Source organism: Diadema antillarum, unplaced genomic scaffold, assembly GCF_040938485.1.
Source record: "Diadema antillarum isolate AM-2024a unplaced genomic scaffold, OU_Dant_1.0 scf00000071, whole genome shotgun sequence".
Taxonomy (NCBI): domain Eukaryota; kingdom Metazoa; phylum Echinodermata; class Echinoidea; order Diadematoida; family Diadematidae; genus Diadema; species Diadema antillarum.
This window is the reverse complement of record NW_027270960.1, coordinates 13,907,719-13,924,940: the sequence shown is the minus strand read 5'-3', so window position 1 is coordinate 13,924,940 and position 17,222 is coordinate 13,907,719. Positions and strand designations below refer to the sequence as shown.

Here is a 17,222-nt window from a genome sequence, read left to right as displayed (position 1 = left end):
ATAGCACTCAGCTCAGCTGGTAAAGCACTAGGTGCAAGGCAAAATCGAGTGTTGCCATAACTCTTCGAGCCATTTTCAGATTAATTTGACTGCAGCTGCAATGTCCACCAAAATGCTGTACTACACCTCTCAATCACGCAGATAATCAAATAAATTTCGGAATGGCATTTCAAGAAAGCCGTGCCAGTGATGATGGGGGAGGACGCAATCAGCAGCCAATCGTAAGTGCGGCGATACGTTTGCACGGTCCCATACGCTAACTTTTCTGTTGTTAATTGCATCTACTACTATTGACCTACAATATTCTCCCAATTGTCTAAGATGTACTAAGATGTACAATGCAGCAAAGTTAGACGTGTATCCGTTGAAATAAATTTCCCAAGTGTAAAGTAGCAAAACGTTTCTGGCAGTACATCAATAGCAAACGATCAAACGAATAGCTAAGATCACCAAGTGGATCCTTCTTGCAGCTGGATAGCATGCAAAAGGCCAATGTCTTGAATCAACAGTTTTCCTCTGTCTTTAACAAGAATGAAGATGTATCTACGATCTCTTACAAGGATAGAAGTCCATATCCAAGCATGGGAAACATTTCAGTCTCCCCCGCTGGTGTTTTTAAGCTCTTATCCAAACTTGATCCCCATAAGGCCACTGGTCCTGATGAAATTCCTACCAGACTTCTGAAGGAATTAGCCCAAGAATTGACACCAATCCTTACCATATTTTTTCAAGCATCTCTTGATCAAGGCAAGATTCCTCTTGACTGGAAAGCAGCAAATAGAAAATATATCTCCGGTCTTTAAATCAAGTGACCGATATCCCTCCAACTACAGGCCCATCTCACTGACATCAGTAACCTGTAAGATGCTTGAACACATCATTCACAGTAACATCATGGACCATCTCGATATACACACCATCTTGTCAGATGTCCAGCATGGATTTCGAAAGAAGAGGTCTTGCACATCCCAGCTCATCCTAGCAATTCATGACCTTGCAAAGGGTATTGATAATAGAGAGCGGATTGATGTCATACTGCTTGACTTTTCAAAGGCATTTGACAAGGTGCCTCACTCCAGACTTCTCTACAAGCTTGACTACTATGGCATAAGGGGAACACTCCACAACTGGCTTGCTGACTTCCTCCACAACAGAACTCAAAGGGTGATCTTCGAAGGTTCCATCTCGAGCTCTGTCAACGTTGCTTCAGGGGTACCCCAAGGAAGTGTCATAGGGCCATTGCTGTTCCTTCTGTTTATTAACGATCTGCCTGAGTGTCTATCCACCGACTGCACTGTGAGGTTATTTGCGGATGATTGCATGATTTATAAAACAATCAAGTCAGAAGCAGATGCCCACATATTACAGCAAAATCTTGATGCCCTACAGTGTTGGGAGACCGACTGGTTAATGCAGTTCAACCCAAACAAACTGTGCAAAGTGCTTCACCTCACCAACAAGAGGAAACCACTTCTTAATTCATACAACATCCATGGCCAGCCACTGGCAAACACCAACACAGCCAAATACCTTGGTATTCACATTCAGAATAACCTTAGCTGGAACCACCATATCAATCAAGTTGCCAAGAAGGCCAACTCCACCAGTGCCTTTCTTCAAAGAAACATCCATGCATGTCCAAGAAAGATCAAAGTGCTGTGCTACCTGACCCTCCTGAGACCAATCATGGAGTATGCCAGCATAATATGGGACCCTTTTACACAGGTCAATATCAACAGGTTGGAGATTGTACAACGCCGTTATGCCCGCTTTGTGTTTCAGGATTACCAACGAACAGGCAGCGTCACCGACATGCTTCATAGATTGGGCTGGCCCTCACTCCAGGAACGTAGAGCTCAAGCGAAAGTCTACATGATGTATTGTGTTATGAACTCTTGTGTAGACATCCCATCCAATACAATTCTATCCACGAATCCCAGGACCCGCAGGGGCCACTCCCAGATGCTGAGCATTCCTCATGCACGTACCCTCATCTACCAGAGAAGTTTTATTCCGGACACAACATGACTGTGGAACAGCCTACCAGACCAAGCCATCAATTGCACCTCTCCTTTGATGTTCAAGGAAGAGGTGAAACATCTCCAGCTCTGCTAGATGGCAGGAGCAGTTTTTAGCAGCACATTTTAACTAGCACTGTACATATGTGTTTTCATGAGCAAACGTTTTGAAATGCACTGTATATGCATGGCTGCACCTACAATACTGTAGCACCACACCAGTACGCTGATACACCACAAGGTGGCCTGTACTTTATTGAAAGAAGAAGAAGAAGAAGAAGAAGAAGAGCATTATACAACTAACGTAGTTTATATAGATACAATGTAGATTCCTACAATCCTGCTAGATTAATTTACAGAATACAGTGTAAGTTTAAACATGTGTGAATTATGATGTAGATCTACATTTGTAAATGACTCTACGTTAGAGTATGTAGGCCTAGGCCCCGTAGCCTAGGGTCTAGAGTTCTAGATCGTCTACACTAGTTTCTATGACATGTTACAAATAGTTGAAATATTTACACCCAAGGCATGGGTGTATTTCAACTGCCATGCACATTTTTCCTGGAAACAGACAAAATTTAACCCTGACGTTAGACAGCTATATATATCCAAGTTATTAAATAGAGATCAAGATTGTAGATAAACCACAGAAAACTGCAGAAAACCACATTATTCTATCAAGTAGAAATAAATTCATGCAACCCCCACAAAAACCTTGTGACGAGTATAAATGTCAGGAAATAGACCTCTAACTGTTACATGTAAACTAGTAGATTCTATTCGGATGCTGTTCAATTTTCTCCTGAAAGTTAATGAAGTAATTACATTTACATGTGTAGTGCAACATTTTTACTTTCCCGTTCTTACCAGGGAAACATTTTTTGCTTTGACATTTTACAGGCCCAGGGCTAGTGCGTAGTGGTGGTATAAAGGTTTTATGAAAATCTGATATTCCTCTCCAAAATCATACACATATTTTTTAGGATGTTCTGTCTGTTTTTTATGTCAAGAAGCTGGCATCTCTGTAACATGGTGCACTTGATTCGTGTGATGTTTCCTCCTTACCAGGTGTTGGATGCTGCTGAGGTGTACTTGCTGATGAAGGAGGAGTACCGCATCTCAAGGAACATCCGGGCATCTTGGTTTCTTAGGAATATCAATAAATGCATCACTGTGAAGGAGGAGCAACATCTGGTAAGCCTAAGATTGTCTTGACTGGAGTCACTATTTTTCTTTTTGTGTTCTTATTTTTTTTTTCTTGTGCCAGGAGTGCTGTCCAGAATAATTTGAGAAACAAATTTTGTGCAGTTTGAGAGAGGAATTATCCATAGAGTGGGTATACAAAATTATTTATTTGAAGTGGTGTCAAGGTGGAACAGTAATTGTTCAGATGCAACCAGTTGAAGGCATTATAACCATATCCATCAACCGGTACTGCAGTGTTTTTTCAAATTATATTTTTTGAGGAGCTACAATGGCAGTCTGTTATATTCCCTATAATGCACCCATTACCAAAAAAAAAAAATGAATAATAAAAAAATAAAATAAATAAAAGATATTTGTATTAGAACAAGTATGCTGCATTTATCATAACAAAGTATCAATCTCTCTTGTCATATAGTTTTTTTTTTTCAATGAATCAAAGTAAGGGAGAGAGAGAGAGAAAAAAAAACAGCAACAAAACCAAAAACATGCATTTGGTCCATATGCTTGCCTTTGACCTACATAGCTCATTGCTCAGTTTTAGCCATTATTATACAACACCTCAGAATGATGTCGAATTGTAATTGGCCAAGAACATGTCACATGACATTCAATAGAAAATACCTATCAAACTCATTGAGAGTGACAGCCATACAATAGGACCCTGGCATGGGCCTATTGCATGGCTCGAAGGTACTATAGCACGGCTTCGCGGGGGGCTACTAATGCATGGCCGCTCACAATGTTCTGTGGCTCACACCCACCCGTAGCAAAGCGCCAGCAAACTACAGTGTACATTGTACGTGCTGGCCGGCTGCGCTGCGCTGCCGGTAAGTCTCCCATACCAGGCGCGGCGGAGTACTGCAACGTTAACGTGTACGCGCAGCTACTTTACCTAGCTAGTTGCATGTATCGCGGCCTTTACACCTCCTGCTGTGTTTTTACTTTTGACTCTGATCTGCTACGTGGACCACAGTGATCCCAAAATCAAGACTTCATTTCAAGTTGAGAAACCGTAATTTGATTATTTTTCTGTGTTTTTATACAAAATCATTTTCGGAAATAGACAAAGTCTAGACCTACTACTAGAGCTACCGACATCTCAGATCGGCCTAACAGTCAGGCCTAACTCGATCTAACGTAAGCGTATAATGGGTATAGACCCTGCGGAGTTTGTGATTCCTGTGTCGTGGTCGAATCATGACGAGTGTTTGAAAGCAGTACACAGGGTGGTTTACAATTCTCTGCCTGATGTTACATTTATTTTTGGGCCTTCCTGAGTAAGCGGTCACTAATTTAGTACTGTGATTGTGGACAAGGTGTTGTATAAAACGAATAATTTATGATTTTGTTCGTGCATTGGGGCACGTAATACCGCACTCGGCGCGAGATTCGCCACTGGTCTATTCAACGCGGCGCTACGCGCCTTGTTGAATAGACCAGTGGCTTATCTCGTGCCTCGTGCGATATTCGTGCCCTATGCACTCACAACTCATAAATTATTCGTATACTATGCAGTCTCCTTGGTCCTAAGTAAGCAATCACACAAAATGTAGTTTAATGTTTACAATCATTTCATCCATTTATGCTGTTACTTGCCAGTGCAGGAAGAGGTCATTATCATTATCATTATCATTATCATTCCCAGTTTTTTATGTTGTTGTTGTTGTGTTTTTTTTTGTTCAATTCATGCATATTATATATCATCTCAATCCTTTGCACACTGGAACTTGAAAAAATCTAACATCTTTGAGCTTTTAGAATCTCATAGAGGAAGGATGTCCCACTTTGTGGAAGTACAGCATTCTGTGGATAGAAACAATTTAACAGAAGCATGAGACTAGTAATTACGACATGGTACATACAATGTTTAACCTCACAGTTGAACTCTACGGAAGAGTTGGAGATACTTTCTGTGATGCCAAAGAAGCAAGCTCCAGCCCAGGAACCTGCGCCGGGACAGCAAGTCCAGTACCGTCTCCTGCCAACCTGTCACGTAACCTTCCTGGCCCGTCGTTACCGCCTTGTCATTGTACTGGATTTAAGTCCATCAATGACCACTGTAGTGAGTTTATTCGTGGTGCACAGCTTGTTTGGTTTGCTTGTAATATGAGTAGATTGTAAATGGTGTCAGGAAGAAGCTTATCTTTTCTAAATGCGCTCAATTACAATATGGAGATACATCAGTATCATATTAAAGGGATCGTTTTGTAGTTTTGGTTGAGACCTAATTTCAGGTTTCTAACATTATTTGGTGAGATAATGAGAAACTTCTTATGAAATATGAAAGAGCATGTAATTCTATGAAGAATTCAATGTTTATTTGGTGAAAATTGGTTTTGAAATGGCTGAGATATCCAAAAAGAGCGATTCTAATAAAGTGTGGGACTAACGATTGCTTTGTTTTACTTTGTTTTTGGATGTTTCAGTCATTCCAAACCCGATTTTCATCAAATAAACTTTGAATTCCTCTTAAAATGGCATGCTCTGTACTATATTATAAGTGTTATCTTGGTATCTCGCAAAAAATTAAAAGCCAAATTCTCATCTCTACCAATACTGTACCATTCCTTTAAAGTAAAGTAACACAGGCCCACACTTGATGTAATACAGAAACTTAGATATTTTGTGAGGATTGTAAATCTGTGTCTATTGGTGTATTGAAATAAGAAGTATTTGATACATATTTCTATTCTTGAAATTTCTTGTACCCCTGTAGCATTGTAAATTGAATGTTTCCCACAGATAAATTGCTCCATTTCAGAAATGACAAGATTTTGCACCACATTAGTCAGCATTTGTGTAAAGTAGTACAGTGTATATTTTCCAAGTTGTTGCAAATAAAGTGCTATTCATCATGTTGACATACGTACATAATGCGCGTGTGAATCTGTATTGCCAAGCACTGGGCAACACACATAACATATGCTTGACCAGTGCATTAACAGTAATTAGGCTGTAGTAGAGATCATCACAGGAATACTTATTTGCAAATATGAAAGAATATTCCTGTCATTTTTTTTAATTCTAGGATATTCTATCTGGCAACATCCACATAGCCGAGTGTCACGCAGCGCTGAAGAAATACCTGAAGGGAATCACAAAGCCAGTAAGTTGAACAGCAAAATGTGGATATTTTAATGGACCAGTAAGCCAGTGAATGAAATCTCTGCATGACATGCTATCACATTAATGGAGAGAATGCAGATGTTATTTTGCTTACCTTCATGTAAGAGCTTACAATGTTATTTCCATTTAGTAAAGTGAGTATTATGCCGTAAAAGCAAGACTCAAATTAAGATACTAGAGCATGCCTGATTTGCAGAATATTATGCAATATCTAGACAAAAAAAAAAAAAAATGAACCAGTATGTTAAAGATTACAATGGTAATAGAGGTGTAGGGCAAAAGTGAGGTGCATCATAGTGCGTGCTTTATGCATGCATTTACAGATAAGATACGTACTGTTTGTAGATTTTTTAGATTAAAGTCTCAAGGAATATTTAGTCTCCATTCATTTATTTCAAATCACAATGCCGTGGACTGCATAGTTTGGCCAGCAGTACCTCCATATCATGAACCTCCTTTCATTTTCATTTTCCATGAGGAGGAGTTATGAAATAATAAGGAAAATGAGGCAATAAAGTAGAAAGGTACTCCTAGGTCATTAGAGTGTTTTTTTTTTTTTCAGAAGGAATGATATTATAGTGTATGATGTCATGCTCAGTGCCAGGGCATGTGTCGTAAAGGAGTTTTCAGTTCTATCATTTTGTGATAATTGCACTAACTATAATGGCAACATCCATAGAACAACCAATCAGTTGGGGTGAGTAAGCTGTTGATGGGGCAACTGCAATTTTTAGTAATTTGAAATGATTAAAATTGTATGCATAAAACATGTGTCCATGTGAAGGGTGTCAGAGGCAAAACTTCCTGTGCAAGTTTGAATGAACCTGCTTGGGTATTAAATTCTCCTGTGATTTTCCCTGTCCCATTTCGTACATAGTTCTGTGTACCGGGCAGTCCCATTCTCCTCTCGCCCCACCTCTATGTGACGGTCATCGCTTACACTCCCCTGGCTCAACTTACAACTCAGCAGGTGAGTGACCGAGTGGGTGGTCAGCATTGAAGTAGTGAGGCAAGCAATAGTGGTAGCAGTTGTGCGCAATACATCAGGGATATGTACATGTGTATATGTACAAAGCAGAAATATTGTACGTGTTTGTGTATGTGTGTGTCTGCACATTTGTATGTATGTATGATGTACACAGTATGTGTGTATTGTATGTATCTGTGTCTGTGTGTTTTATTGTGTGTGTGTAAATTCTACCAGTACAAACTTGTAACAACCACAGCTTTATTTTAAAACAGGATATGGAAGAGATGTCCCTGGTCTTAGTATGAAGTGCAAGAGATAACAATGTTAGCCATCTATTTGTAAAGCAAGATAGCATGAAAATGATTCAGTTGCAGTTTATAAGTATAAACAACTCTGGGAAATATTGATTCACTACATCCACAGAAACGGTTAATGCAAATCAAGATCACTACCATGTAAAAAGATTGAACGTATTACATTCTTTGCAAATAAAAGAAAATTGTCGGTGTAGCAGATTCCAAGAAACATGTGTGTGAAACTTCTTTGCTGTTGCAGGTTTTGGTACAAGGATGCCTTCTGACAACTCAGAACGTTGATGTGTTCCTCGAACGTATCCATTCACAGCTGGAGGACTTTGAGAACAAGATCTACAATAGTGAGTGTACTAATTAACACTGGCTTGACTGCCTTCATCTCTCACAAGATACTAAACATTTGAGTATGTCTGCTCGCAAAGGTGGGCGGAGTACCAGTGAATCAAAGAGTATCTCCTCAATCAAAGTGGTCAGTTTCAAAGAAAGAGTCCATTCACTTTGCATTTTACAGTGAGCAAGTCCTGTTAAAGTTTATGAACCAAATAGTAACTCTTCAAAAGAAGTTTAAGCAAGAGTTCATTTCCCAACCACCATACTTCAGGTTCCCTGGGCTAATAATACAGTCCCTAGGTGTACCCGGTACTCTAACTTGCACCTGTATCACTGCTTAACCCTTTATGTCACCAGGCATTTGTCTCAACTTACCAAGCTTTTCATGTTAAAGCAATTAAAGTAATCTAACCTATAGTTTGTTGTAGATTTTCAAGCCTACTCAGGTGTATCAATGTATCTCAGTCCAACAGGGAAGGACACAGTGACACTTAGTAGGGATTAGGGGGATTAGGTAATCTCTATTTATTGGCCATTAGTTTCCAGACATCGCTGCTAATCAGTGAACAAAGCCCTGTCAGGGTTACCCTGTTCTGCTGAGAATCTGAAATCCCAATAGAGTTTGCAGAAAATTTGTAACTTTTCAGTTATAAAACAATGGGGGAAAAGAAGAAGGAAGAATTTTACATAGTATCTTACAGTAGTGTTCAGTTTGAACTGTTTAACCTTTTGAGGATGAGTCCTGAGTACGAGTATACTAGGGCAATTGTCTATGGGAAATGTGTGTTATAGTAAAATCAGTCCATCCTCAATGGGATAATTAACAAACTCTAAGAGATGATCTTTGACCTTCTGTCATACAGGTATGCTGCGGCCAAACAACCCTGAACCAGTCGCCCTCGATGGAGTGGATGGTTGGCTGACCGATGGGCTGGACACCATTATTGGGAGTGGTCACACAGACAGCCCAGGCAGGGGGAGGGGGAGCACCAGTCACCGGCCTCCACCCAAGGTGGAGATGGCCAACCCTGAGGCTACGTTCGTCAACATGCTGTGGTGTGGCGTCCTTGCCTTACAGCTCCTGCCAGAAAACACGAGTGCAGGTATGACACTAAAACACTGTATTCTGTGCAACATGGAAGAAGTGTAGTTACTGTTCAGGTAATTGTGATCAGATTACAGAGATGGGGCGAAGAATAGTTTTGTTTGTTTGTTTTTTTTGTTTTTTCAAGAGGAGGTTGTCAAACTAACCTTTCCCTCATTCCATCTTGCCCTCCATAGTTGCACAAGATAAAACAAGATGGTAGACAGGTATTGACACACTGTGTTGTGCTGTTGGCTTTGCCCATCTAGGTATTGTAGTGATCACCGACGGGGTGGCTGCAGTCCCAGATGCTCCCACACTGAACACTCTCCTGTCTCAGATGAGGACCAGCACCACGGCATGCTCCTTCATCCAGCTGGGCAAGGGCTTCCATCCTCACTCCGGCTTCGGCTATGTCCCCCACACAGAGATCATGCAGTTCATCGCCACGGCAACCTTTGGAGCTTTCCTTTCCAGCTGCCCCAGCTTTGTAAGTGAAGTCTATTCCTCACTCAAAGAATGTTGATTAACCCATTGAGGACAGGCTGATTTGGCTACAACACGCATTTCCCATAGACACTTGCCTGAGTATACAGAGTGCCGAATCTTGAGTGAAAGGATGTTTGCTAGACCTTGAGTATTCTTTAAAAAAAAAGCTACATGTATGAGTAAAGAACAACCCAGTCAAACAAACAAACAAACAAACAAACAAAATGCAGGGAAAAGGAAAATGATAGAATGTCGGTTCAACATTATTGCACTCTCTCATTAAAGGGAAGATTTCTGTATGAAAGTAAGGTTTAGACACAAACAGTGTGCTTAGACCAAAAGTTTGTGAATCCCTGGCTGTTGTGAAGATTTGCAGGGGAAAAAAAAAACCTTGTGAGAAAGTACTTATCAGACATATCCATTTCTCTGCATTAGTTATCTTCAGTTCTTTGTATTTGTGTACTTGTACCTTTGAAGCGATTTGTTCATTTTTTTGAAGGAGGGAGGGAAGGAAGGAATAAATGAATGAATGAATAAATGAATGAGTGAATGAATGAATAAATGAATGAGTGAATAAATGAATTAAACAAACGAGTTTTGTCGAGGTATAGATGAAAAGGGAGGAAGAAAGGAAGGAAATGAACGAATGAGTGAATAAATGAATTAACAAACAAGAGAGTTGTTGCTGAGGTATAGATGGAAAGGAAGGAAAGAAGGAATGAATGAATGAGTGAGTGAATAAATGAATTAATAAACAAACAAGAGAGTTTTTGTTGAGGTAAAAATCAAACATCTTTATCTATCAGTCATGAGATTACACCTAAACAAGAGAGTTGTTGTTGAAGTAGAGATGAATCGTCTTTATCTTATTAGTCATCTGATTACACCTATGTCTGTGACCTTGCTTTTAATCCATGTCAGGAATCTCTGGAAGATGGGAAGATGAATCAATACCACAGAGCCTTCTTGTCATGGAGTTTCCAAAAAGGACTTGATGGTATCAAGATTGATCTCATCAAAGGTGAAAACATCACTTTATCATGTTGTATGGTACAATGATTATACAAATATTCAATGTTTATGAGTGCGATGTTTCCGAATATTACATTAAAGCAAGTTTAAACGTCTATTCAACAACGTAAAGCAGAGTCAAATAGAATGATTAAACCGCTGGCTGCAGCAATTGTGCCTCTAGGCGAGGCATTTTGTCCATACTGTGTTGTCCATTTGGAGGGGACTGTCAGTCCCATGATGGCTTGCATATAAGCATTTAAGTATTTTCCTAGTGGCCATGTAGAATAGATCGAAACAAATACAGTGTAATTGTACACAGATCTTGTGTTTCAGAGAAGTGCAGACATATATAGGAACTTTGTCAAAACCTGATTGTGATGCGCCACTAAGATGTACCATAGTGTGTGTCATAATAAAGTAAGAATATGCTCCGAATAGCTGTCAATAGACTTGTTTGTTCAGCTAACATCGGTCATTTTTTCCCCCAAATTCAGGCCGTCAACACAAGGTAATCTCTTCTGACTCTGGATGGGCTGAAAGGTAAGATGTTGATTTTGAGCCTTGGTGTATCTAATATGATGTGCTTGAAAAGTTTGTAATTTTCTCTTCAGATATATGCAGTTTGAGTTACTTGATAAGTTCAATATGGAAACTACACTATGCCATGGATCCAACTGCTGTCTGTAAAATGTTCTAAAATACAGATTATTACTGTTATCAATCTTTTAAATGTGTAAAGCTATGTAATTGCGAATTTCTATGTGGGTTTGGTAGTGATTTTATGAATAAAAATGCAGTGGGCATGAACTACTTTTGGCAATATAGATTATAAAAGTAAGTGTACTGGAATATTTGTGTGTTTGATTTAGTGATTAATTGATGGATAGGTCCACGTACTCATTCCCTTTCGCGAGTTTTGAATTCATTGACGGATACACAAATGTATAGGCCAATGTATTCGTTTCCTTTTGTGAGTTTGAATTTTGTGAGATGATTATGAATTCATCCATTCATATACAAAGTATCTATATCAGGTTAGATTGTTTTGTGGCAAGTCAGTCGGTCAATATCAGCAGCCAGAAAATGTGTAATTTGGAGTGACTTCTTTTAAAACACCCCAAAATCTCTTCCAGCATCCAGCCCTCGTTTGCCTTCAATGATCAGGGACTGTGCACAATCCCACTCATCCGTAAGAAGCACAACAGCACCACCCTGCACACCGGCCTGGCTAACGTCCTCTCGATCCGACTCCGGGAGGGCTACACCATCAAGGATGCACTCCTGACCAACAGTCAGTCAAATAAATTTGTGCTTTTCCCCCCTTTTTGTGTGTTTTTTTTTCATAATTATAATTGTCATTATTACAACTGTATTGCTAGTATCATTATTGTTATTATTATTATTGATTATTATTATTGATACTGTTATTATTATCATTATTTCATATATACTTTGAATCTGTTTGTCTGTTTGGTAACCTGAATTTGTTGATTGACTCTCACTTTCATTTTGTTGCCTCTTCTTGGTACACCAGGTTAGGGCTCGCTGCTTGCTCCCTCCCCCCCCCCCCCCCCCCCACCCACTAATACTGCTGTTACTTTTACTCTTTTCCTTTCATTATCCGTCTGTTGTTCCTAATATCTTGTTTGATTTTGCCTCCTATTCATCCTTATCCTTCACAGGTTGCCCCCCCTCGATCCCCAGGATCATCACTGACCCACCTCTGCCTTTTGTCTGTCCACCCTCCTGCTTTAATCCCCCTACCTTTAGCTGTTTGGCTCCTTGCCCATAACCTCCGACCCTTTCCTTTTGTTTTCTTTGTTCTGTGTCCCTAGCCCTCCCATGATTGTTCTTGTTGTGTGAAGTCTTTATATGTGATTGCTTTCCCTGCCTGTTTGTCATTTTGCCCCTGATGACGATTCTGCTAGGATCAAAAGTTCAGGCCCTTTTTGACTAATCAGGCATATACATTCCGTACATACATTGTACACCCATGCACACAACTGTACAAACTTAAACACACCCCCTGGTATTTATGCCATTTTTTGTAGCATGTACATGTACACATAGTCTTTCTTTGATAATGGGAAAGTTGTTAAGCAAGGGAATTTTTATTTTCTTCTTTTTCTTTCTTGTGAATACACTTCCTTCTATCAAGTTGCTTGAGATAAGATTTGCAACATGTATGCTAAGTTTGTAAACATGAATCATGCATTTCATGTGGTTGTTTTCCAGCATGTCATATGAATTGGGACAGGCAATGCACAGTGGTTTTAGTTGGTGCCCAGCAAATGTTATATGACGTGTGTTGATGATGAGCATTGATATGCACCTGTAATGTTTTTTTTTCTGTTATAGAATGTATCTTTGGTGCTAGTTTTCCATTGTGACATGATACATGTATGTTAACCAAATTATACCAGAGTATAATCATAGATATCATACATGTAAGTGCATGAATTAGGCTTTGTGTGTACAAATGTTATCAATCGTAGCTTTCAAATTTTATCTCCTTACAGATGGGAATGACATTGAGGTACGTCTGGCGTTGCCATGGAAGTACAATGCCAGGATAGAGTACATAGCGACAGCCCCATGGCCTCTCTATACCAGCAGGTAAGGCAGTTTAATATGCTTTAAGATTCTAAAGGTTTTTGTTTACAATTGTAGTGTATTGTATTCTTATTAATATTAGGTGTACACCTTGTCTTTCTTTATGAACAATTGTATTCCTTTGGCTTACAGTAAAGATAATCTGCCAAATGTTGTGCGATGTTTTCCTAATGCCTTCCCATGAATGCCTTTCAGTACAATAGCTCAGACTGATTTCCACTTCATTGGTTTCGTAGATGGTGGACTTATACAATTGTAACTAATTCTCGGTATTGCCAATGCGCAGAAAACTTCTGTTCATGCTGAAGAGCCCTGTCACAGATGCACTGTGGGATTCCTCGGTGCCATTGTCGCTTCTGGTTGTCTCGCTCGCGTTGCAGTTCCCATACGATTCAATGGAGTTATTTGTCTGCTTTTACGTTGTTACTCCTTTTTTCTTGGCTATAATTCAGCTTTAAAAGAGTTGAAAGTTTCTAAATTTTACTGATTTGCGGCCGCTAGAGTCATGGTTCAGTACTGCTAGGCTTCAATGTACTGGTCACATGATGGAAAGCGAAGAAATCTTCAACAAAAAATACCCCTGGATAAAGACAGTATGTGACTGAGTGCATATGCAGCCGAAACCGGGGGCAAGTTTGTCCCCTGAGCTATCCCATAATGCATCTAAAATGCTGCTCTGCGCACGGCACCTAGGTATTGGCGATACCGATAATTGGCCCTTGTTTTGTTCTTGTTTTTTATTTCTGTGCTCTTGTCCCCCTCCTCATGGGTCCCAGACACGTCACACACGTGGAGATCATCATGGAAGGTAGCTACGAGTTCCTGCACGACATCACGTGCCCCATGAAGAACAGCCGTCAGAACACCTACCGCACCAAGGTGGTCAGGAACTTCTGGCAGACCCTGCAGAGGTTAGTTGTTGTTGTTGCCCGTGGTAACATCATAGTCAAGTGGGTCAGTCACAAGGGAGTCACATTTGATGGCATTGATCGATTATTTTGATAAATTTGATATGTAACTTTTTGCTTTTTATATGGTATTTCATTGGTTCCTGTTTTCCACTTGAACAAAGTGCTAAGTATGTCATTGCAATTTGTTTGATAATTCACAGAAAACACAAGCCCAATCTAAACTGTACAATTTAGTGACAGTATGCAGAAAAGAGAGATAGGAAAAAAGGAGCTTCAACTTTATTAGTGTGTATGTCATATATTTTACTGGTATAGCATTTGATTAATTGGGAATATTAAGACAATGTTGCAAGTGATTAAATTTCCAAATACAGGTAAGAAGTATCAAAAACAAGTGAGAAGGAATGATAAATATTAAAGTGATATCTCTTTCAGATGAAAAGTTTAATAGTGATTCCACACCGTGGAGAAAATACATAGTGCATTTGTGTTACGGGAGGCAATATTTTTTGTGAGTTGTTGATTTTTTTTTTTCAGTTGACTTGCGGAGTACCTGTTTACAGTACACTTGTATGATTGTTCTCAAGGACATTTGAAGCAACATTGTTTTTTGTTGTTTTTTTTTTTGGGGGGGGGAGGGAGGGGAAGATTTGCAGTGTGGATGTTTAATGTAGTGTGGGTTTGAGCGGACTGAGACATGCTGTAATGGAAAGGAGTTTGGGAAGACTCATCCTTTAGTCCCTGTTCTTGTCTTTCACACACACGTGTTCATACTTGGTGTCATCTTTGATATTTACACCCCTGTAGCTTAGATCTGTAAATATAGCAACTTTTAATTTGTTTACATGCTGGATCTTTGTCAGTGGACTTGGTAATGGAATTACAGACTCAACACTATTTCAGTAAATATGTTGATATGTCAGCAGCAAAAAAAAGTGTATGTTCATGCATTTTGGCTAATTTAGTAGAGTATGACACTTCTGGAAAATTCCGCAATGCTGAATATTCCTGGCGACCGTTTTCTTGTTTTCCAACAGCTTGCGAGAGACAGACCAGCTGCTAGTGCACCTGCAGTCCTTTGCGGCCAACCCCATCTACTACACAGTGCCAGAGAGTACCAAGGGGGGTATGCCTCTGTTCTACATGCCCCCCAACTCCACCTCACCGGTTCTTGCCCAACAGCCCCACAACCCCAAGTGAGTTGAGTTGACTAAATCAAGAAGGGAAGGTGACATGAGGATGCTGGGTTTTGTTGATGCTGTTGCTTCTTGCTGACAGGAGACCTGGTGTAGAACTCATTGCATCTATGTTTGGCAGAGATGTCAGTTTTCAGGCAAAAGCCTAAATGCAGGCCCTGGTAGTATCCAAGTTCAGAGCATTTTGTGTACAAAGTAGCTTCATTTAGATGTATTTCAGGCTTCCTTTTTCATTCTATGTTTGGCATCCCTGATTTAGACACAGCTACCACAACATAATTGCCTTTCTGCAAGACTTAGTGACAGGGTATAGGTTTGTGATAATTTCATCTCCTTTAAGTTAAACTCTGCATATTAGTGCCCTCCATAATCATGTTTTTCAACCTTTTTCAACCAGAGGCCCACTTGTGGTTCCTCTAATATTTTTCAAGGCCAATCATTAAAAAGATCAAGTATGAATCTTTTTATCATATTTTTGGCCAACATTGCGATCCACATGAGACTGACAGGGGGCTCTTTAACCCATTGAGGACGGGCTGATTTTGCTATACACACGCATTTCCCATAGATACCTGCCCGAGTAAAGTCAGGACTCGTCCTCAACAGGTTATGACAGACTGGTGTATTGGCTACATGTGAGTCGATATGTCTCATCTATTGATACTTTCAAAAAGCACTAACATCAACTCAAAACTGACGTGTAGCAGTGTTGTATTTTGAAACAACACTCTTTTGTTCCTGCACCCATTTATATCAAAGATGCTGCAGAATCATTGTGTTTTGTAGGTTCTTGCACATATTTGTTTACAATATTTACCATTATGCAAATTATCACTTTGATGGTGCAGCTGCATTGTACTCAACAAGGATGACATTATGCTTCCCTCGGCTTCCACAGATTTCTTACAAGAATTTCTTATGTATATTTCATAGTCTTCTGATCACTTTTCAACTAGTAAAATGTTATGGCATCATATTCTGTGATTTTCTCTTTTGTAAAGGGACTCCGGGCTGGATCAGTTTGCTGCTTTCTGGAAACGCATCGCTCTGATGGAACCAAAGAGATGGTAAGGCTTTCTAATCGTCTTGTTCACTGGTCATGTGACAGGATAAGAAGAAGGGGAGGAAGATGTACATAGGATATTGTGAATTCAACATAAACGTCTTGAAGGGAAGTTCTTCATAGGGAATTGCTGACAGAAGCCTTTTCACTGCACCCCAGTGTTAATGGTCACTGTTTATTCTTTGTCAGCTAATGAGGAACACCTCCTAACTAGGACTATCCTCTCAACATTCAAGCTGTTCTGCTAGTGAGGCAGTTACTGTATACCTATCTAGAAAATAAAAAACACCCTGTCTGGACAATGCTCGCTACACCCAGTCTGTCCAAATGAAGAGGAGGCAACTGTACTTATTACCAAGTCTGTTTAGAAGTTTGTCTGTTGGGTGTAAGCATTCTTGTCACTGCATCTATCACTGAGTTGTACATCTCATACAATGCAGGCAACGCTGGCTTCACACTCACCGCATCGGAATGCTCCTCTTGCCAGACCTGTGAGTATGCAAACCAAAGTACACAGTGAACTCTGTTAAAGTGGAATCTTATTGGATCAAAGCAAAGCTCTGACTTTCTCAACATTAAACAAAATTGAGATTGAAATGAATGATTCAATATGTAGCTTCCATTGCAGTGGAATGATGTGTAGGCAAACATGTGAGTGGTATTCTACCATTCTATGAATGTGACACAAATGGATTCATAAGAAAAAATATCATGCATTGAGAAAATGGCAAATAAGTGAAAATTCATGCAATTCCACCACCGCCCCCCTTCCCCACCCCCACTGGATTATCTTTTTACTGTCCTGTAGTGACCATATTTTTGGAGAGGCGCCCATTGAGTACTGATTTTAACCATTTTCTGTTCTCTAATCTACAATATGAAGAT

At 39.8% G+C, this 17,222-nt stretch overlaps 1 protein-coding gene across 1 annotated transcript in view; it reads left to right on the top strand.

Moving 5' to 3' along the window:
• Positions 1 to 16: 16 nt before the first annotated feature.
• LOC139716862 (KICSTOR complex protein SZT2-like) overlaps positions 17 to 17,222 on the top strand; it is a 108,826-nt gene continuing 91,620 nt past the window's right edge. Inside the window, exons 1-16 of the mRNA XM_071628391.1 lie at positions 17 to 221; positions 3,090 to 3,215; positions 5,107 to 5,289; positions 6,256 to 6,333; positions 7,231 to 7,323; positions 7,879 to 7,978; positions 8,831 to 9,070; positions 9,321 to 9,541; positions 10,462 to 10,561; positions 11,049 to 11,094; positions 11,688 to 11,845; positions 13,074 to 13,170; positions 13,944 to 14,078; positions 15,116 to 15,274; positions 16,276 to 16,341; positions 16,778 to 16,828. Of these exons, the coding sequence (XP_071484492.1) occupies positions 162 to 221; positions 3,090 to 3,215; positions 5,107 to 5,289; positions 6,256 to 6,333; positions 7,231 to 7,323; positions 7,879 to 7,978; positions 8,831 to 9,070; positions 9,321 to 9,541; positions 10,462 to 10,561; positions 11,049 to 11,094; positions 11,688 to 11,845; positions 13,074 to 13,170; positions 13,944 to 14,078; positions 15,116 to 15,274; positions 16,276 to 16,341; positions 16,778 to 16,828 (1,913 nt within the window). The 5' untranslated portion in view covers positions 17 to 161. The remainder of the gene's footprint in view (positions 222 to 3,089; positions 3,216 to 5,106; positions 5,290 to 6,255; positions 6,334 to 7,230; positions 7,324 to 7,878; positions 7,979 to 8,830; positions 9,071 to 9,320; positions 9,542 to 10,461; positions 10,562 to 11,048; positions 11,095 to 11,687; positions 11,846 to 13,073; positions 13,171 to 13,943; positions 14,079 to 15,115; positions 15,275 to 16,275; positions 16,342 to 16,777; positions 16,829 to 17,222) is intronic.